Source organism: Mobula birostris, chromosome 1, assembly GCF_030028105.1.
Source record: "Mobula birostris isolate sMobBir1 chromosome 1, sMobBir1.hap1, whole genome shotgun sequence".
NCBI classification, from domain to species: Eukaryota; Metazoa; Chordata; class Chondrichthyes; order Myliobatiformes; family Myliobatidae; genus Mobula; species Mobula birostris.
Window position 1 is genome coordinate 179082992 of NC_092370.1, and position 22687 is coordinate 179105678.

At 39.5% G+C, this 22687-nt stretch overlaps 1 protein-coding gene across 4 annotated transcripts in view; it reads left to right on the forward strand.

The window, feature by feature from the left end:
* The window catches only part of LOC140201979 (RAS guanyl-releasing protein 1-like), a 175902-nt gene that overhangs the window by 148038 nt on the left and 5177 nt on the right, over positions 1 to 22687 (forward strand). For all 4 annotated transcript variants that reach the window (XM_072266856.1, XM_072266870.1, XM_072266849.1 and 1 more), the window contains 7 exons: positions 2696 to 2776; positions 5783 to 5887; positions 6919 to 7028; positions 9562 to 9706; positions 10179 to 10215; positions 14780 to 14923; positions 21527 to 21897. In XM_072266856.1, coding sequence (XP_072122957.1) covers positions 2696 to 2776; positions 5783 to 5887; positions 6919 to 7028; positions 9562 to 9706; positions 10179 to 10215; positions 14780 to 14923; positions 21527 to 21897 — 993 coding nt within the window. The remainder of the gene's footprint in view (positions 1 to 2695; positions 2777 to 5782; positions 5888 to 6918; positions 7029 to 9561; positions 9707 to 10178; positions 10216 to 14779; positions 14924 to 21526; positions 21898 to 22687) is intronic.

The following is a 22687-nucleotide window of genomic DNA, read 5'->3' on the forward strand; positions in this document are numbered from 1 at the left end:
CCATCAGGGTGGAGGAGTAACACTTTATATTCCATCTTGGTAGCCTCCAATCTGATGGTGTGAATGTTGATTTCTCCTTCTGGTTAAAAAAATACCCTCCCCCTCCCCTCTCTTTCTATTCCATACTTTTACCTCGTCTCACCTGCCTGTTACCATCTGGGTTCCCTCCTCCTTCCTTTTCTCCTATGGTCCACTCTCCTCTCCTATCAGATCCCTTCTTCTCCAGGCATTTATCTTTCCTACTCACCTGACTTTACCTATCGCCTTTTAGCTATCCTCCTTCCCCTCCTCCCACCTCCTTATTCTAGCATCTTCCCCCTTCCTTTCCAGTCCTGAAAAAAGGGTCTCGGCCTGAAATGTTGACTGTTTATTCATTTCCATAGATGCTGTCTGACCTGCTGAGTTCCTTCAGCATTTTGTGTGTGAGGTTCTAATTATTTCCTTACTTCCCGCTTCTCTCTTGTCCTTTAATATGCTCCTTAAAGACTATCTGTGATCAAGCATTGAGTCATCTCCGAAATATCTTTCTGTGGCTTGGTCTGCGGTATCAGTTTTCTATATGCTATTACCATACTTGTATTTGGCAATATTAGTTCTGTTGTGTCCTATTAATTGTTGTGGAGTGTTTCATTAAATTACCTATTCTACATAAATGCAGGATTTTAGTTGTATTTCCTTAATGTTTATAAAAGGTGTGTACAGCACACTTCTCTCATAAAGACGAGCCTTTTAAATACAGCTGTCCTTTTCTTCCTGTGGTTTATCTCAACCACATGGCCAGCAATAAATTGAACAAATATACAAAATACAGTTGCAAAAGCAAAAATACATTTTGAGTTCTTGTTTCACTTTGAGCTTGCCACAGTGCTTCCTTTGTGTTTATACAGAGACCATTTAGCAGGGCTCTGTGAAGGTCCGTTCTGCAAGCAGAATTTTGAATTTAAATTTTAATCAGTAAGTATTAATTGGTTTCAATGAGTATTAATTGTATTGCACTGTTCTTCACTGGCACTTTTTTTGGCAGATTCACTTGAAAGCCAGTGAGCTGCCTCTGAGTATTTGCAGTGCTGGTTGCAGAAGAGTCAATGCTTGAAAGGCATGCAGATGATTGGTGAGAGCGCAGCTTACTATTCAGAGTGCAAAATCTGCCTGCTCCATAGCTGTTGCTAGGTGTAATCAAACAAATTCACCTAGTGTTCTTCAATTACAGCATCCTATTAGGGATTATTAATCTCTGGGCACGCCATTACTGAATGTGAAATAGAATCCAGTTGCTGATGATAAATCAAGATGCAAATCAGTCAGAAATAGTCAGACTGGCCACCATTAACTTGCTCCTCTATTAAGTGTTAAATACTATGATTTTTCATAGAAACATAGAAAACATAGAAAATAGGTGCAGGAGTAGGCCATTCGGCCCTTCGAGCCTGCACCGCCATTTATTATGATCATGGCTGATCATCCAACTCAGAACCCCGCCCCAGACTTCCCTCCATACCCCCTGATCCCCGTAGCCACAAGGGCCAGGATCATTTGCCAATGGTATTGCTGAACATTGAGCATTACATTGAAAAATCATAATGTAATTCAATGCCAGGCTTTATGGAGACATATAAAAAATTGAATTTTTGTTTGCGATCTTGCTTTTCTCTCACGAAATGCTGAGCAGAACTCTGGACTGTGTCATCACTAACATCGACTTTATGCCTCTCCAAACTGCCCGCTCAAGAGTAGCAGAAGTGGATATATTATTCCATACTTCTGTCATAGCCACTGAAGACAGTAAAATTTGGGGATAAATGGTAGGGGTGGTGATGAATATATAAAGGAATATATTTTCACTGATCTCTGTGTACCAGGATAGTATTGTTCAAATAATAAGACTATTATCAGTCAGTTTTTTTGCTGCACTGATTTAAGGAAGAGATGTATTTGCCAGTGAATTTATTTTGTACATTAATTTGCTGCTTGCTATGCCAGTTTAAATTATGTCATACAAGCTTTTTAAAGTAGTATTTTTATGTTGAATGGTAGTTATATAAAAATGCAGGAGAGCCATTCCAATGAATGTGAACCTAGTCTTTGGTGGCCTTATAGACCAGTCTTGGGAAGCACTGGAACAGCACATCTGAATAAAGAGAGGGAATGTATAAGTAATATACGGTATCTATTTCTGAAACCTTAAAGCACTAGTAAACATTTGGTGAGTATGGAATAGGGCAAGAGTCAGATATCCTTTGTAGTTACATGATCTACTTTGGTCCTCAATGTTAATATGCTCTCTAATGCTTATTGGCAAGACCTTAGTTCTGGATGAGGAAACCTGTGTAATCTTATTCCAGCAATGTGGTCAAGAAGAGGTGAGAGAATTATGAGCCATAAACATAATTGAGATTTTAGTCTAAAATATTCCATATTTGGTTTTCTTTAAAGGGTTTTATTGATGCAATTAAATAAAGTGAGACTGCATGTTAATGTAGGCCATCTGTAATCAGGGTTACTGGTGCCCTCTGTAGGTATTTGCAGTAGTTTGAGTCATCAGTAAATCATTAATTGAACTGTGAGTATAACATTTCATAATTAGTGGGTCTATCAATATACAATGAAAGGTACTGACCAAACATGGGTGCAGTGAGTGAAAACTGAAACATTTATTGAAAGCAGTTTGTTTTACTGGTACTCTGCACTATTTCAGCTCTCACTAGACCTCTACTACTCAGAAGATGAAATTTATGAGCTTTCATATGCACGCGAGCCACGGAACAATAAAGCTCCAGTAAGAAAGTTTCCTTATATTATTCCTGTCATTTGATATTGCTGTTTCATATTAAGTGCCATATTGTGATATGCATTACTGCTGATTGTAGCAGCAATTATCTTGTCAGATTGCCAGATAAATTATATATCGTGAAATTGCAGGTGGTTAAATTTGAAAGACAATCAAATTTGATCGTGTTCAAATCAGGAGCTTTACCGCTCTTTAAGCAAGCATGTAATTGATTTCGGTCTGAAAGCATGTTAAGTGTCCGGGAAGCTTTACATTGCAAAAAGAATTCTTTGTTACATTAAAAGTAATAGACCTTTTTTTGTATTTATAAATGAGATACTGTATGGAGGTAAGTATTTGTAGAAATTGGGAAGCCAAGATGACTTGAATTTAAGACATTTGTTTTATTTGTGAGCCACTTTTTTTTGATATACTGTATATGTAAACCAAGTATTAATCCATCAGACCTGATGAACATTTCACTAGGAAAGGTATTTCACTGGGTAACTGATAAAATACCCCTTACTTTATACAATTGTCCAAGTTCAAAATTAAGCTGACATATCTGAACAAAACTGTTTAATTAATGATGCATTATTGGTTTGGATCCCTGTGCTAATGTGTACTCTTTTTCCCCATCCAAGGAGGTGTAATCCAAGTTAAATCAATTTAAATTACTTTACTGACTATCTGGATATATTAGAGTACTTTCAAAATAGGTTGCATCATTTGTTGAGAAGTTTCTGCATGATTAGTTTATCTACCACTGAAATCGCCATTTCAATAACCTTGTCATGATTTGGTCTAATAGTTGTGGCAAATGGGTTTTCGCTCTCAGGATGAGGCTTTTCATTCCAGGACGAAGGAGATGTCTTCCTTTTTTAAAGAAAGGGGCTTCCCTTCCTCCACTATCAACTCTGCTCTCAAACGCATCTCCCCCATTTCACGCACATCTGCTCTCATCCCATCCTCCCGCCACCCCACTAGGAATAGGGTTCCCCTGGTCCTCACCTACCACCCACCAGCCTCCGGGTCCAACATATTATTCGCCGTAACTTCCGCCACCTCCAACAGGATCCCACCACTAAGCACATCTTTCCCTCCCCCCCCCCCCCCGCTTTCCGCAGGGATCGCTCCCTACGCGACTCCCTTGTCCATTCGTCCCCCCCAACCCTCCCCACTGATCTCCCTCCTGGCACTTATCCTTGTAAGCGGAACAAGTGCTACACATGCCCTTACACTTCCTCCCTTACCACCATTCAGGGCCCCAAACAGTCCTTCCAGCTGAGGTGACACTTCACCTGTGAGTCGGCTGGGGTGATATACTGCGTCTGGTGCTCCCGATGTGGCCTTCTATATATTGGCGAGACCCGACGCAGACTGGGAGACCGCTTTGCTGAACATCTATGCTCTGTCCGCCAGAGAAAGCAGGATCTCCCAGTGGCCACACATTTTAATTCCACATCCCATTCCCATTCTGACATGTCTTTCCACGGCCTCCTCTACTGTAAAGATGAAGCCACACTCAGGTTGGAGGAACACCACCTTATATTCCGTCTGGGTAGCCTCCAACCTGATGGCATGAACATCGACTTCTCTAACTTCCTCTAATGCCCCACCTCCCCCTCGTACCCCATCTGTTATTTATTTTTATACATACATTCTTTCTCTCACTCTCTTTTTTTCTCCCCCTGTCCCTCTGAATATACCCCTTGCCCATCCTCTGCATTCCCCCCCCCTTGTCTTTCTTCCCGGACCTCCTGTCCCATGATCCTCTCGTATTCTCTTTGCCAATCACCCGTCCAGCTCTTGGCTCCATCCCTCCCCCTCCTGTCTTCTCCTATCATTTTGGATCTCCACCTCCCCCTTCCCCTCCCACTTTCAAATCTCTTACTAACTCTTCCTGACGAAGTGACGAAGGGTCTCGGCCGGAAACGTCGACTATACCTCTTCCTAGAGATGCTGCCTGGCCTGCTGCGTTCACCAGCAACTTTGATGTGTGTTGCTGGGTTTTTGGTGTTTCTTTCCCAAAGAAAAACAATAGAATTAGTGTAAACTAACAGTGCAGGTGTGCTATAAGGGCTGATTCTTTCCGCTCCATTTGTTCTTTACTCAGTGTTGAATTTAGTCAGCATCCCAGTTCCATTTATCTCAGATATTCCTGATGGCAACTACTCCCATATTCTAACAATTGACTAGATAAAATAGTTTCTTGTGAACATCCTACTGAATTCATTATTGGCTGTCTTTTATTTATAATTTTGACCTGCTAAGAAAACTTCTTCTGACATGCACCCTGTAAAATTCTTCAGTCTTCTCTATTCTATAGCAAAGGCCTCTGTCTAGTCCAATATCAGCAGATAAAATCTCTGCTTGGTTTTTTAGCTGGTAATTTCTTTGCAGTTTCTCAATTGTCTTCCTGTCTGTTTTTATAATATGAAGACTAAAACGGTCCAAAGTACCTGAAAATTTAAACATTACAGATGTTAGAAATCTGCAATAAAAACAGATAAAAACCATAAATGCTGGAAACACTAAACCGGCCAGACTGCAGTTGTGGAAAGAAAAACAGAGCTAGTATTTCAGATTGAAGACCCTGCTGAACTTATCCAGTGCGTATTTTGGCATCCCTATCCTTATGATAATTTTAGTTTATAATATTTGAGGCTGTGGAATACTTATTTTAATATAATGGAGAACTGGAAACTGTTGAAAGATAGATTCATACATTCTTTTATTATTTAATAATTATAAAACACTTGTTTAAAAAGGAATACCAGATTTATGACTTAACAATGGCCATCAACAGTTTAAATTAGCAAAGACTCAACATATAATTATTCTTGGATACATATAGCTTCCACAAAATTAATAGGAGGTTACTATTGTCTGAAATTGTATCAGGTTGTCAGAACCGCTTGATGATTCAAGTATCCAGCTACTGTATCACATTAATACATGTCCTTTTCCCACACATACGTTGCAATGTAACTTATAGGACTTTATTTTATTTAGCCTACAACTCCTTGCAAACCACCTGTTGTAGCAGACTGGGCTCCTGGAATATCCCCAAAGCCTGATCCGAAGACTGTCAGCAAACATGTTCAACGGATGGTTGACGTGAGTTTTCCCCCTACCAAAAATGTCGTTGCTTTACCAGAGGGCACCCATGCACCACTAACACTAACCTAGTTGAGCTGTCATTGGCCACAGCCCATCTTCAAGCCAACAAGCCAAGAGTGAGCGCTGCCACAATTTTCCAACATAGCGGAGGTGAAGAATATTGGTGAAAACTGACATTGCCCTCTGAAAGGTTGAAGACTGGGTGAAAGTTGTAGTCCCCTCCCAAGATTAGATCACATCAGTGAATTTTCTTTCAGTAGAAAATAATACTGCTTTTTCCAAGTAGAATACAGGAATAGAGATCAAACTAATCCTGTGGAACATTTGCAACTGGTGAATGATTTTCCCAATTTCAGTAATGGGAATCTGTAACAAGTGGGTTAGTCTTGCAATCAGCAGGGTTTAGAAGAATGAGAGGTGATCTTTTTTATTAGTGCATACAATTCTGAAGGAGAGGGTTTGGGTGGAAGTTGTTTAGATGCTGAGAGGATGTTTCATTTCACAGGTGACGATGTTCAAATCAATGTCTGTGAAGAGTAAGAATTTCAGGTTGTATACTGTATACATTCTCTGATATTAAATTAAGCCAACCATTTGAGGATTTGGATTTGGAATAAACATTCACCCATTCAAGATAAGGAAAAATTTCTTTGAGGGTGTGGTGGTCGAAACCTTGACCATGTTTAAAGCTATTCGACAGAAATTGCAAGTAGCAGGGAATTGAGCATTATATCGGGAAAAGGTGAAAAGTGAGTCAAGATCAGACCAGCCATGATCTTAAAAGGCAGAGCAAGCTTAACTAGCATTATTGCCAACACTTGCTCCTATTTTTCACAAACTTAATATTTGGTTTGGATAAAGACAATTACATTTAAAGCAGTTTCCACATTTAAGATAACATTTTTAGATATCATTCCCAAAGTTGCCCTTTCAACCTTAATGTGAACCTAGTTACTAGTACTATTCAAGGTTGTTCATTATTATAATTGAGTATATAATAACTGTAGTCTTTTATATGTTTTCTGCAGTCAGTCTTTAAAAATTATGATCATGATCAGGATGGCTATATCTCACAGGAGGAATTTGAAAAGATTGCTGCCAGTTTTCCTTTTTCCTTTTGCGTTATGGATAAAGATTGGTAGGTAAAGCAATTTCACAATGGTGTAAAATGTCCCGAAAGTATGATAGCATGCATTCCAACAGAATTGAATGTTTTTAGTATGACTGAAAGAGTTAAATGTTCAGATCATAATCCCAGTTTTTTTTTGAGTTTGTACTTTTATTACACACGCATGCAACAGTATTCAAGGAAGACATTTTAGATGCATGCCAGGTCTTTGAAAGCATTAACCCATTATTCTCATTCCCCTGCTCTTTTTCTATGGCTTTGTTGATTATGTACTTGAATAAGGAAAACAACTCCCTTGGAATGTGATAGTTTTGATAACAAATTCTATGTCTATAATAAAGTCACACATTATCTGTAGAATTCCAGCGGTTTGTGTCAAGAAGAGTCATGGAGTCAGAAATTGCCAGGTACAAAGTGTGAAAATGCTTTGTTAGTTTAACAAGAGGAATTCACTCCCAGTCTCTTGAGAGGCTTCAAAATGCTGAAGATTGTGTTGCAAATATAATTTAAAACCACTATTAAATGACAAAATCTATCATTATGTATTCGTTCAATGCAACTCACTCTCAATTCAGAAAAGAATAAAGTTGGAAGGTAGAAATTTATTTTTGAGATTCTCATTTCAATCTCTCCATTTTTTCTTTCTGTATCTAATCTGTCTAAATTCATAGTTGTAGATGGAAAAAAATCTCATTGCAACTAATTTGTACTAAGTTAAATATCCCAATTCATCTTCCAGGCCTGCTTTCAACGTTCCTTTCCAAATTTTACCATGTGTTGCATATTTCCTTATTCCCTCACCTTCAACTCACTGTTCACTGGTTAAACAAAAGATTTTCTCCTTCATCCCTTTGGTGATTTTCCTAATTACCTTATGGCTTTGCATTAAACCCTATTTTCATTGGAAGCAGGTTTGCCCCAGTTCCTCCTCAATAGCCCTCAATTTTTCATACCATAATTGAATCAAGCTTTTCTGCTCCTTCCCTAAAATCTCCATGATTTATACTGAGTACCTTAATCTTACAAAGAATGGACAAAAGCTATCTCCCCCCCCCCCCACCCCCAATCTCCACACACCAGCTGTAGGGAAGCAAATCCATTGGACTCGTGCTCCCTCTTATTTCACCACATCCCTGCAAATCAATTTGCTCACATATTCCCATCAATCACAACCCTTTCGAGTATGTCACTACAGTTAATTAACCTACCTTGACCCCTTTAGGAGATGGGAGGAAACACATGGGCAGAACATGCAAACTCTTCACAGACAGCACCATCACCATTCTTGCATGGCTATTATTTTTTGTTTAGCAATTATAACAAGTATTTATTTCTATAAATATAGGCATGACTCACTCAGGTCTTTAGCAGGATACAGAAAATTCTAAGTGCAAAGAAATGAACAAATTTACATGTGAAGCAACAAACTGGCACACTAAATTAACAAAGGTCTACATGAACCAACTCATTGTATATCCTGTAGGCCAACTGTACAAGTGCAATACTCGCAGGCTTACACAGTAATTGTAATGCTTGATACTGGAGAACGGAGATAGTGAAATAAGTGTGCCACCACTATATTCACACTTGGTTTATTAGTCTAAATACAACACATTCTCTTAAGCAACATTTGACAAAGGGAAAACAGGAGTATATCTGACATTATATTTTTAAAAATGGATTCTTAGTAGGCCAGTTCTCTGCAAGCCATTTCAGCAAAGAATCAGAAATGTACTTAAAAGAATATCACTACTGTCTTTACAGTTAAGTATTACCATTTGAAGACTATGGCATAATGGGTTTTACTGGTGTGTTTGAACTCAGTCCATTTGTGTTTCATCAGCAATTGTTAAAATAGCATGATAAATTTTTGAAAACTTTTGTCAGTTTTGACAGGAGTACCATTAAGGTTTTTCATTACTTATCCTGCATCAGAAATCTAAATCCATTCATGGTCAGGAGTTTAACATGCGGCTTAGTGTTCACTACTATTGCAATAGAGAAGTAAAATTTACAGCTTAATGGCTTCACCGCACCTGTACAGCACCAAAATGGTGGCCAAAAAGCCAGCAGCTAATGGCACTCACAAAAATCCAGAGGCAGATTGCAGCCATTAAAACAGTGAATATTACCCAATTCTGAAGCAAAACATATTACATCTTTACATCAATTGTCTTTTACTCTCAAAAAGTGCACACAGAATATAGTAAGCTAAGCACACATCTTTGACTCTTCTATTAAGTAAATCAATGTCATCATGCAGCACTGTTTTATTCCTGAGTGTCACACGAATGATTGCCCAAGTACAGGTTTGTTTATGACAGCATAGCTTAATTGTACTCAATAATGTTCTCACTTGTGCGTTATTTAAAATGTGGCAGAAAGTATAGTTTGCAGTGATTATTGCAGATTATAATTTTTACCAAAGCCTGAAGTCTGCTTTTGCTACCATTTTTACCAAATAGTTTACACAGAGCTCCAGTTAAATATTTGTTCCACTTGTATGTAAAAGCTGCACTAATGAAAAATTCTCGTTTTCCAGTGAAGGACTAATAAGCAGAGAGGAGATTACAGCATATTTCATGAGGTCCAGTTCCATCTTCTCAAAGTCAGTCCAAGGCTTTCTCCATAATTTCCAAGAGACAACATATCTGAAGCCTACCTTCTGTGACAATTGTGCTGGATTTGTAAGCAATTTTCTCCCATCATTTCCTGGCCTGTCTCTGAATCAGATGTAAAATAGCCAGATAGTTTTTGACAAGTAATTATTCCAGCAGCACTTAGATAATACATAAAACATTTTAATGGTAATCATGCTGGGTTTGTAAATTAAAATCTCACTTGAACATGCAGTGAATCTGAATTAGTTAAATCATGTGATTTGTGAGAAAGTACCTGGAAATTTATTAGAGTTGTAACAGTGTTGTAATAACCCAACTTTAGAGAAACGATGTTACCATCATTGTACTTGGGCTACAACCAGTTCTACTGTCACATCATGTGATTGATGTTAATGTCCACAAGATATATAGAGATGGTGAATAAATGTTACCTTGTTGGCTAGTTCTCAGGAAATGCAATTGATTGTCCAATTACAGGTTTAACTATTCATTCTTTAAAATTTACAAAACCAAGGTAACATCTGTTTATTCTTTGCAGATCTGGGGTGTCATTAAACAAGGATACAGATGCAGAGGTAAATGACATTTCTTCAAAAAACATGTTAATTATGCTTAAGCATTTTGGTAATCTCTCAATATGCAGAACAAGTTTATGCAAATACTTTTGTGAAATTGTTGCATTAGTGGAATCACTTTTACAAATTCCGTTGAGGAATGGTACTAATTGAGAAACTGCTTTCTCTGGTTGATATTTCTATAGCAAACTGGATTTTGTTAACCAGCTTATTGAAATCAAGCAATGCACAGCTACAATTTTGCCAATGCATGAATAGTTAAAGTATGAATAATTGACAATGGCTTCACAAACCAAAGGGAACAAATTAAAATCAATTTATCAGCAAAGTAATGTACAACATAAGAGAAAAAAACAGTTTGGTATTATGAGGAATTAATTATTGTAATGGTCATTAAAATTATCTAGCATAATCATGCTTGAACTGATAGACAACGATTATTACAACAGTTTCATACTGAAATGTTGATGACGTCCCCATCAGTTGGCTCTAACTGTCACTATTGCCCCTTGCAATAGGCAAATGACATTAACTGGAGGTTAGAGGCCAGTGTGCTGGAATCTCACTGAGTCGAGCAGCTGGATCCACTTTACGTTCCAGGCAGAAGTAGAATAATACAGTTTACTTAAACAGATCACCGACCTTGATTAAAAAGCTGAGTTAGATCATTTATTTTCCTTTCCCTTTAAATCCTTGTTTTTAAATTTTAGCAGTTCAAATAAATTTGTTTCATTTTTAAAATGATTTACACCAATCTGAACTGTGTTTAAATGCCTTTGACTATCAGAAGGAGGCCCCTGACAGTGCCAAAATGGACATATCTGCACAGCTGGAGCAAGTCCTCAAATCCGGCACCCAGGGTCTTGTGGCTACTTATTGCCACTATGCCTCATGAGATGAGTTATGAATCCAGGTCAGCTGCAGCAGCAGGTATTGTGCAGGGAACGAGGGCAGGCTAGGGTCAGCTCATTACAAAGGTCTTTATGATCTCAAGTTATCTTTTTAAAGGAAAGCTTTCATTAAATAACTGTGGATGCTACAAATCTGAAAAACAAGCTGCTGAAGTAACTCACAAGATCAGGAAGCACCTGTGGTGATAGGAATACAATAATAAATATTCGAAGTAGACGACCACTGGGCGTTGCTCTATCACAAACTGCATTTCCTTTCTCCTTGGTGAAGTCAATGAGATGCTTACAGCCTTTCACCCCAAGGTGGGCTTTTGATCAACAAATCCACACAGTATCAGGGTAAATCTTTTATAGATACTTTCGATCAGTTCCCCTTTACCAGTGCAGGTTAATAATTCCAAAGCTGCAGTTTTAGATGCAGCAATTTACTTTTTTTTTTACCAGACAAAGTAGAATAACTTCAAAACACTCCAGAGACTGAAAATATTTAGGCACAAGATCAAAGGTCAGTTGTGAATCAGTAAACACAAAATATTAATTAACCATAGTGATATGGAACACAGTCATTTCATTTTCAGTATTGGGACCAATCTGATGCAGTGAAAGTTCTGAGTGTGAGTGTGTGTGTGTGTGTGCGGTTACCACTACTAATGCCTTAACTGAGATGCTAACATACAATACAGGCTGATAAAACAAAGGAGAGACCTCCTGGCATTATTTACAAATTTTAACAATGCTATCAGAACATTGAAAGGAGACACCTATATTTACATTTTCTCTATATTCCTAGGAACAGGAAGAATGAGCCTTTAGACAACAAATATAACAAAATGAAATAAATTTGTGCAAGTATTATTAGTTTATATATCCTGACACTGCAGTTACCTTAGCTGCTTTTAAACTAATTAAATGTTTTGTGAAATACCTAACATTTTTCTAATCGTATTTAAAGGCTATAAAATTGTACAGCACTTAATTAAAGGGGGCCTGTTCTGGTTGGGGTGCCAGTGACAAGTGGTATTCTATAGAGGTCTATATTGGCAATGCTTCTTTTCACGATGTATGCCAACGATTTAGATGATGAAATTGATGGCTTTGTGGCCAAGTTTGTAGATGATACAAAGATAGGTGGAGCGTCAAATGGAGCTGAGAAAACAGGGAACCTGTAGAAAAACTTGGACAAATTGGGAGAATGGGCAAATGGTGTAGGGAAGTGTACGGTCATGCACTTTGTTGAAAAAACAATAGAAGTGTAAACTATTTTCTAAATAGAGAGAAAATTCAAAAATCTGAGGCGCAAAGGGACTTGGGTGTCTTTGTGCAGAATTCCCTAAACTTTCAGGTTGAGTTGGTGGTGGGGAAGGCAAATTCAATGTTAGCATTCATTTCAAGAGAACTAGAATATAAGAGCAAGGATATGATGCTGATGCTTTATGAGACATTGGTAAAGGAGTATTGTGAGCAGTTTTTGGCACTTTAAGAAAAGATGTACTGGCATTAGAGTGTTCAGAGGAGTTTTGCTAGAATGATTCTGGGAATGAAAAGGCTATCGTATGAGGAGCATCTGATAGATAGGAAGATACTTCATTGATCCCAAAGGAAATTACAGTGTCACAGTAGCATTACAAGTGCACAGATATACAAATATTAGAGGAGAAGGAAGAAAGAATAAAAAATAAGTTACCTCAAATGGTCTAATAGGAGAGGATCATCACTTCCCCAGCTACAGGTTGACTCATTAGGGAGCCTAATGGCTGACGGTAAGAATGGCCTCATATAGCGCTCTTTGAAGTAATATAGTCTATTACCAAAAGTGCTCCTATGTTCAGCCAAGATGGCATGCAGAGGGTGAGAAACATTGTCTAGATTTGCCAGGATTTTCCATACGGTCCTTTGTTCTACTGCAGCTTTCAGTGTCCAGTTTGACTCCTATAACAGAGCCAACCTTTCTAGTCTGTTTATTGAGCCTGTTGGCATCACCCATGTTGATGCCATTGCCCCAGCTCACCACTGAATAGAAGATTGCAATGGCAACAGCAGACTGGTAGAACATGTGAAGGAGAGGCCTGCATACTCCAAAGGCCCTCAGTCTCGTATACAGCCTCTGTCTTGGTGCTCCACTCAAGCGTATTCCCAGGTTCTTGTAGGTCCTCACCACATCCTCACCATCAATAGTAACAGTGCAGGCTTGGTCTTCCTAAAGTCCATCACCATCTCTTTTGTCTTACTGATGATGAGCTGCAGATGATTCAGCTTGCACCATTTGACAAAGTCCTCCACTAAGGCCCTGTATTCATCACTCCCTTCTGGGCCTGTGCTTGCTGGTGTTTAGAAGAATGAGGGGAGGGTGGGGTCTCATTGAAAACTATCGAAAATTAAAAGACCTTAACGGAGTGGAATTGGAGAGGATATTTCCTACAGAGGATGGGTCTAGGACCAGAGATAACAGGTTCCCTAAAAGTGGCATCACAAGTAGATAGGGTCGTAAAGAGAGCTTTTGGTACATTGGCCTTTATTAATCAAAGTATTGAGTATAAGAGCTGGAATGTTATGATGAGGTTGTATAAGGCATTGGTGAGGCAGAATCTGGAGTATTGTGTTCAGTTTTGGTCACCAAATTACAGGAAGGATATAAATAAGGTTGAAAGAGTGCAGAGAAGGTTTACAAGGATGTTGCCAGGACTTGAGAAACTCAGTTACAGAGAAAGATTGAATAGGTTGGGACTTTATTCCCTGGAGCGTAGAAGAATGAGGGGAGATTTGATAGAGGTATATAAAATTATGATGGGTATAGATAGAGTGAATGCAAGCAGGCTTTTTCCACTGAGGCAAGGGGAGAAAAAAACCAGAGGACATGAGTTTCCACTGAGGCAAGGGGAGAAAAAAACCAGAGGACATGAGTTAAGGGTGAGGGGGGAAAAGTTTAAAGGGAACATTGGGGGGGCTTCTTCACACAGAGAGTGGTGGGAGTATGGAATGAGCTGCCAGATGAGGTGGTAAATGCGGGTTCTTTTTGAACATTTAAGAATAAATTGGACAGATGCATGGATGGGAGGTGTATGGAGGGATGTGGTCCATGTGCAGGTCAGTGGGACTAGGCAGAAAATGGTTCGGCACAGCCAAGAAGGGCCAAAAGGCCTGTTTCTGTGCTGTAGTTTCTATGGTCTTAGGAAAGAGGAACATCCATTTGGAACAGATGAGAAGGAACTTCTTTAGCCTGAGGGTGAAGAAGCTGTGTAATTCATTGCCATGAACAGCTGTGGAGGACAAGTCATTGAGTATACTTGAGGCAGAGGTTGATAGGTTCTTAGTTAGTTGGGCATCAAAGGTTATGGGGAGAAGGCAGGAGAATGGGGTTGAGAGGGTTAATAAATCAGCCATGATGGAATGGTGCAGCAGACTCAATGGGCCAAGTGGCCTAATTCTGCTCATATGTCTTATGGCCTTAATTATGTTTGGAGGAAAAAAAAACCTTCCTATGTTTATAGCTGCCCAAAGCAACATCACACATTGCAAAATTGTTGGCTACTATCTGTGCATGGAAATTTTTACCTCCAGCTCCATGCGTTTCTGAAGACTGTCAATTTTCTAGTCGGAAATTACTCGGCTGTTGCAAATATTGTGTTTCTAATTGTTGATTTTTCATCACCCAGACTGTGGCATGAACTGTCACAAACAGTGTCGAGACTTGGTGGTCTTGGAATGCAAAAACAGACCCAAGGCCACAGACTCCAGTCCAACATCAAGCTCCACTCCCACTGCACTCTGTCCTGCTGGACCTAAAGGCTACAACATTGGTAATGTTACCTTTCATACAATAGTGTACCTTCTGGATTAAAATAACATTTAGAAATGGTTCTATTGATATTTTTGTGTTTAAGTGATTTAAATAAAAGATGCATTCCTCTAAGTACTATACACCGTACCTTGTAGAATTTGTGCTTTTATTTGTTAAACTCTTTAACATCATGTTAAGAAAACATTTTGATTATATTTTATTGTGATGAACCTTATCTTCTGTAATAGTTTCTAAAATAACCTAATCATTCATCCACCTGTGTTGGTTCATGTTGGTCACACATTAGTTTCAATCAAGCTATGGTGCTGGGTCTCAAATCATTGCCATATCAATGTAAAAGTGCTTCTCCCTTTTTGGAAAACTAGTAAGTTAATTCCATTCAGAGATTTTCTGAGGAGGAATTGGAAAGGTTAAGGTGAAAATTGTCGGTAAATCCAATGAGTGTTTCACAAGCTGGACATCAACTCAAAAGTTTAGGCCTGCGTAGTACCCACCTCAATATCTTCATGCAGAAATCACATTTCATAAATGATTCCACGATGTCCAATCCTCTAAGTCAGAGGATTGTGGGTTCAAACATTGCTCCAAAATCCTAGCCAGAATGTAGGTAGTTACTAAGTATAGTACTGAGGAAGTGTTACCCCGCCACTGTCTGTAAGGAGTTAGTACATTCTTCCTGTGTGGGTTTTCTCTGGGTGCTCTGGTTTCCTCCCACAATCCAAAGACATTCTGGTGGTAGGTTAATTGGTCATTGTAAATTGTCCTGTGCTAGGACAAAGTTGGGGGTTACTGAGTGGTGCAGCTTGAATGGACCTGATCCGTGCTGTACCTTAATAAATAAATAATAAATATTGATTTTTTTTTTTCTTTAATTTAAGACTTAATAATTAGGAGTGGGCCATCTGGATGTTCAAGCCAGCACTTCCACATTCAATAGTGTAGTTAAACATATAGCTCAGACTATTTTTCCTACTCTATCTTAATTACCTGTGTTCATAAAGTTTCAGTTAATACTTTTTCCAAACATGACAAGCCAGCTTCAGTTCTCTGTAGTAGATAATTCTAATTATTCACAGTCCTGCCCTCCCACCCCAATCCTTCAAAAAGACAAATTATCATCTCAGTCTAGTCCTAGATGGTTACTATTCTCCCCAGCTAAATACATCCTTGCAATGATCTGATTAGACTTCATCTGGAGCATAGATATTGAGTACTACCCATTGAGCTGGAAGTATTGCTTTGGAGTGCATGCTGCATAAACGTACTATTGCACTGAACTAACTAGATCTTCCTACAGATATACAATTACTATCCTCTTGTACTCGAGTACTTTATACAGAAAAACCTATGTTCTACTAGCCTCTCGATATCTTCTGCACCTGAACAATATATGGACAAGGATGGTATTTTACTTTAGAGTACTACTGAAAAGTCTTGAACCAAAATGTCGACTGGTTATTTCACTTTAGAACCTATATTCTAAGTGCTTTGAAGGTAGTGTGCTCTTCCTCTTTGGACCCAAGTGAGTGATTGCCCACATGCCAGTACTGAAGGTTTGCCTTTGTATCTTCGTAATGTTTCCATTTGTACTGTTGAGTGAGAAGGTAGGAGATATAGTATATTTGGATTTTCTAAAGGTAATCAGATGTGCAAAAGGGAAACCTAAAGAAAGAGTTAAATTATGAAGATAAACAGCAACTAAGTCTATTTCCTGTAATTTAGAACAATAAAGGAAGCTGTGATTGGAGCTTTTAAGATATTGATAGGAAGCAAGAGGCTAGGGTTAGAATTCTAAAAACAGCAATTGTATATTTTAAATCCAAGTACGATATATAATTAAAGACATTGAATGACAGGGCAAAATGGTTCAACTTGTGTTTCACTTAGTTAGCAGCTAGTTATACCCTCAAAACTACTGATATATTTGTCAAACATGACTTTGCTTTCATAAAACCATGTCAACTCTGCTTGTTATCAGGTTTCTCAAGTGCCATATTACCGTATCTTTCAAAATAAGTTATAATATTTTCCCCTCCTATTGTCAGCCCAATTGGTTTTTGGTTGATAGACTGCCACACTTCCTTTCTTAAATGCTAGATTATATTTAGGGAATTCTGGAGGTTAAAAGCTACTGCATTCACTATGAAGTCATATCTTTTCAAACTATGAAACGTTGGCCACCGAGTTTAGGAGGTTTCCTAGCATTTAGTCCAAGATGAGAATTTAAACTTAAATAACAAACTGTCCTCTCATTCACAACAATGTAAAAAAAAATCCACAGAATTATTAAATGATTTATAATTTCCTGCAGTAAGGGAATGAGAAAGGAAACAATATGGAATGGAAAGTACCCTTTGGAATCTTAAGGCAGCTGGTGGGTTACTAAGCATGGGGCTTCACTTAGGGCATGATCTGAGAGTTTCTAGAAGCAGGAAACACTGAAGGATGAGAGTATTGAGATCCTGTCTGGGAATAAAGGAGGAATGGGTTGGGTTGGGATCAAGCAAATCCCTGGAGGAGTACAAGGATTGTAAAAGTATACTCAAGAAGGAAATCAGCAACAAAAAAAGTCACATGAGAAAACTTTGGCAAAGGAGATTAAAAAAATATTAAAAGAGCTTTTCTGTTTATATTTTGGGAAACAGAATCTAGAGAGAGAATAAGACCCCTCAATGACCAAAGGGGACACATTTGCGTGGAGCTACAGGAGGTGGACAAGGTTCTTAATGAATGGGAGAATGGGCAAAGAAATACAGTGTAGGAAATTGTATGGTCATGCACTTTGGTAGAAGGAATAAAGGTGTAGACTATTTTCTAAACACGGTAAAAATTCAGAAATCACTGATGCAAAGAGACTTGGGCATCGTCATGCAGAACTCCCTAAAGGTTAGCTTCCAGGTTAGTTGGTGGTAAGGAAGGGAAATGCAATGTTAGTATGCATTTTGAGAGGACTAGAATACAAAAGCAAAGATGTAATGCTGAGGCTTTATAAGGCATTGGTCAGACTGCACATGGAGTATTGAGAGCAGTTTTGGGCCCTTTTTCTAAGACAGGATGTGCTAGCATTGGAGAGGGTCCAGAGGAGGTTCACAAGAATGATCCTGGTAATGAAAGGGTTAACATACAAGGAGCGCTTGATAGCTCTGGGTCTGGGCTCACTGGAGTTTAGAAGAATAAGAGTGGGACCTCACTGAAACCTATCAAATATTGAACGGCCTAGATAGAGTGGATGTGGAGAGAATGTTTCCTATAATGGAGCAGTCAAAAAACAGAGACCATAGCCTGAGAAGAGAAAGATATTCCTTTAGAAGAGTTGAAGAAGAATTTCTTTAGCCAGCGGGTAGCGAAACTGTAGAATTCATTGCCACAAAGGGCTGCGGAGGCCAAGTCATGGGTATATTTAAAGCAGAGATTGATAGGTTCTTGATTATTAACGGAGTCAAGGGTCATGGGGAGAAGGCAGGAGAATGGACTGAGAGGGATAGGATAATAAATCAGCCATGATGGAATAGCAGAGCACTTAATGGGCCAAATGGTCTAATTCTGCTCCTATGTCTTATGGTCTAGTATTTCTCCGCTATTTTTACTGTGAAGACATGAAGGCTATGGAAGTAGGATAAGTAAATGGGATGGTCTGTGATACAGTAAAGGAGGAGCTGTATGTCTCAGAAGGAATGAAGGTAGACAATTTCCAGTATCCAAGAATACTGCAGCAGGCTAGCAGGAAAAATTTGAGAACTCTGGCTGAGATGTTTACATCATTGTTAGAGTCAGGTGCCAGAAGACTAGAGAGCAGTAAACGTGCCTCTTAGAAGCGTAGCAAAGCAATGATAGTTCCACATGGTAGACTGCTTTGGACAGTTACACTTCATGTACTCCAGGGAGCGCTGGTGAATTGGTTACACATATGCCTGAGCAAATAAATCAGTGGACGTTAGCAGTGTGTTACTCAGTCTGGAGGCCAGTGACTAGTGGTGTGCCTTGGTTCAGTGCTGGACCCATTATTGTTTGTCATGCATATCAATGATCTGGATCAGAATGTCCAAGATGACACTAAAATAGGTGGTAGAGTGGACAGTGAAGAAGGTTATCAAAAATTATTGAAAGATCTTGATCAACAGAGTAAGTGGGTCCAGGAATGGCAAATGTAATTTAATTTGGATAAGTGCAAGGTGTTACATTTTGGAAAATTGTAGAACATTAAAAGTGAATAATAGGGTACCGGGGAGTGTTGCAGAACAGAGGTACCTTGGAGTACAAGTACCATGTTTCATTGGAATTGGAGTCACAGGTAAAGTGGTGAAGAAGGGCATTGTGTATAAAGGTTGGGAGGTCGTGGTACAGTTATACAGGTGAGGCTGCACTTGGAGTAATGTGTTTAGATTTAGTCACCTTGTTATAAGAAAGATATTATTGAACTAGAAAGAGTGCAGAAATATTGATGAAATGAGTTATAGGAAGAGGTTGGAGAGGTTAGGACTTTGCCCCTCAGTCTCCTTTGCTCCAAGGAATAAGCTTAATAGAGGTGTATAAAATCATGACAGCCATAAATAGGGTAAATGGACTTAAGAGTTGAAGTATCAAGAATTAGAGGACATAGGTTTAAGGTGAGAGGGGAAAGATTTAAGAGGAATACAAGGGGCAACTTTTGTAACACCAAAGGTGGTATACATGTGGAATGAGATGCAAGAGGAGTGGCTGAGGCAAGTACAATAACAATTTTTAAGACAGTTGAACAGGTATATGGATTGCAATACACAAAATGCTGGTGGAACGCAGCAGGCCAGGCAGCATCTATAGGAAGAGGTACAGTCGACGTTCCGGGCCAAGACCCTTCGGCAGGACTAACTGAAAGAAGAGATAGTAAGAGATTTGAAAGTGGGAGGGGGAGGGGAGATCCAAAATGATAGGAGAAGACAGGAGGGGGGAGGGATGGAGCTAAGAGCTGTAAAGTTGATTGGCAAAAGGGATATGAGGCTGGAGAAGGGAGAGGGTCATGGGACGGGAGGCCTAGGGAGAAAGAAAGGGGGAGGGGGGCACCAGAGGAAGATATAGTGAGAGGAACAGAGGGAGAAAAAAGAGCAACAAAAAAAGGGGAAAAAATAATAAATAAATAAGGGATGGGGTAAGGGGAGGAGGGGCATTAATGGAAGTTAGAGAAGTCAATGTGCATGCCATCAGGTTGGAGGCTACCCAGATGGAATATAAGGTGTTGTTCCTCCAACCTGAGTGTAGCTTCATCTTGACAGTAGAGGAGGCCATGGATGGATTTATCAGAATGGGAATGGGACGTGGAATTAAAATGTGTGGCCACTGGGAGACCCTGCTTTCTCTGGTGGACATAGCGTAGGTGTTCAGTGAAATGGTTTCCCAGTCTGCGTGAGGTCTCGCCAATATATTGAAGGCTGCACTGGGAGCACCGGACACAGTATATCACACCAGCCAACTCACAAGTGAAGTGTCGCCTCACCTGGAAGGACTGTCTGGGGCCCTGAATGTTGGTGAGGGAGGAAGTGTAAGGGCATGTGTAGCACTTGTTCCGCTTACAAGGATAAATGCCGGGAGGGAGATCAGTGGGTAGGGATGGGGAGGGACGAATGGACAAGGGAGTTGCGGAAAGCAGAAAGGGGGGGAGGGGAAGATATGCTTAGTGGTGGGATCCCGTTGGAAGTGGCGGAAGATACGGAGAATTATATGTTGGACCCGGAGGCTGGTGGGGTGATAGGTGAGGACAAGGGGAACCATATCCCTAGTGGGGTGGCAGGAGGATGGGGTGAGAGCAGATGTGTGTGAAATGGGAGAGATGCATTTGAGAGCAGAGTTGATGGTGGAGGAAGGGAAGCCCTTTTCTTTAAAAAAGGAAGACATCTCCTTCGTCCTGGAATGAAAAGCCTCATCCTGAGAGCAGATGCGGTGGAGACGGAGGAATCGCGAGAAGGGGGTGGCATTTTTGCAAGAGATAGAATGGGAAGAGGAATAGTCCAGGTAGCTGTGAGAGTCCGTAGGCTTGACATCAGTAGATAGAGATAGAAAGATTAAGAAAGGGGAGGGAGGTGTTGGAAATGGACCAGGAAAATTTGAGGGCAGGGTGAAAGTTGAAGGCAAAGTTAATGAAGTCAACGAGCTCAGCATCCGTGCAGGAAGCAGTGCCAATGCAGCCGTCGATGTAGCGAAGGAAAAGTGGGGGACGGATACCAGTATAGGCTTGGAACATGGATTGTTCCACAAAGCCAACAAAAAGACAGGCATAGCTGGGACCCATACGGGTGCCCATGGCTACACCTTTAGTTTGGAGGAAGTGGGAGAAGCCAAGAGCATTTTATGTGTGTGTTGCTTGAATTTCCAGCACCTGCAGATTTCCTTGTATTTGAGATATATGGATTGAAAAGGTTTAGAAGGTTATGGGCCAAACACTGGCAAATACGACTAGTTGGATGAGGTATCTTGATCACTGTGGACCAAGGTCTGTTTCTGTGTTCTAGGATTCTGTAATAGAAGAGTATATATATAAATCAATACATAGAAAGCCATTGGTTGTTCATGAGTATATTATCTCATTCTCTACAATTTGCTGACACCTTTCACATTACAAATTTTGCAGGAAATGAGGATGGACCATTTACGTACTTTAATGAGGAAGCTCATAACCATTCTGAACGCAAGGACCGCACTATCGTACTAATGGGCAGTTCAGCACAGAAAGTTTCAGTAAGACTGAAGCCTATTGTAATGCACAAGTCTTCGCAAACAGACATTTCTATCTCGGACACAGATACCACTGGAAATCAAGCTGCTTCTCTGGGAAAAATTAAGACAGACACCTCACTGCTATCTCCAAATATACTTCCATTATGCCCAAGCCCTATTCCAGCTCGCAGAAGACCTTGTGTTAAATGGGAAAACATGGCTTCCTTTCATAAGCCTAAAGGAGATGATTTTACGAAGGACCATCGAATATTTCAACTGGAAAAGGTATGAATTGATTTTTTCCCCTTGGCTCAATCATAATTAAACTACTTAAGAGGCAAAAATACATATGCTTTGGCCATTGTACCAATACACCACATTGTTTTAAAAAAATACATGTTAAAACTAAACTTCAATTTCTGTATCTAATACACTTGTTTAGAAAAAACTGCTCAGGAAATAGTTGTTTGTTTGATAGATATCCATCCACTCATCTATTTCAATAATATCACTGAACCGAAGTAAGACAACATGTCCTAGTCAACAGTACTGAGGCAAATTCAGCCTGGTTGGAGCAGGCAATGAGGGAAAACTTAAAACATGTATTCTTCTTTCTCTGTGGTAGAATAGGTCAAGGGGTCCCCGACCTTTTTTTGCACTGCGGACCGGTTTGATATTGACAATATTCTTGCTGACCGGGTGGTGGGGTTTAATCACGACCGGAATATAGGTGATAAGTCAACTATAAGTCATTTATAAGTGGCTAATACACTCAATTTCATTTCTAAAAGGGGTTATCTAACGAATTTAATATTAAACAACACATTTTCCTCACATGAATATCATTATAAGTCAATTATATGTCACTTATAAATCAATAGCATAATATTTTAAGTAACGTTTGGATATTAAACACACAGCGCATATTTTCCTCGTATGAACATATAAAATCATTGCAACACACCAATATCGCTGAATCAGTGGGAGCCCTTGGCTTGTTTCCCTGCAACACGGGGTGATAGGAGACAGTGATACTCGAAGGGGGTTCTTTATGTCCAGTCTATTCTGTAATTTA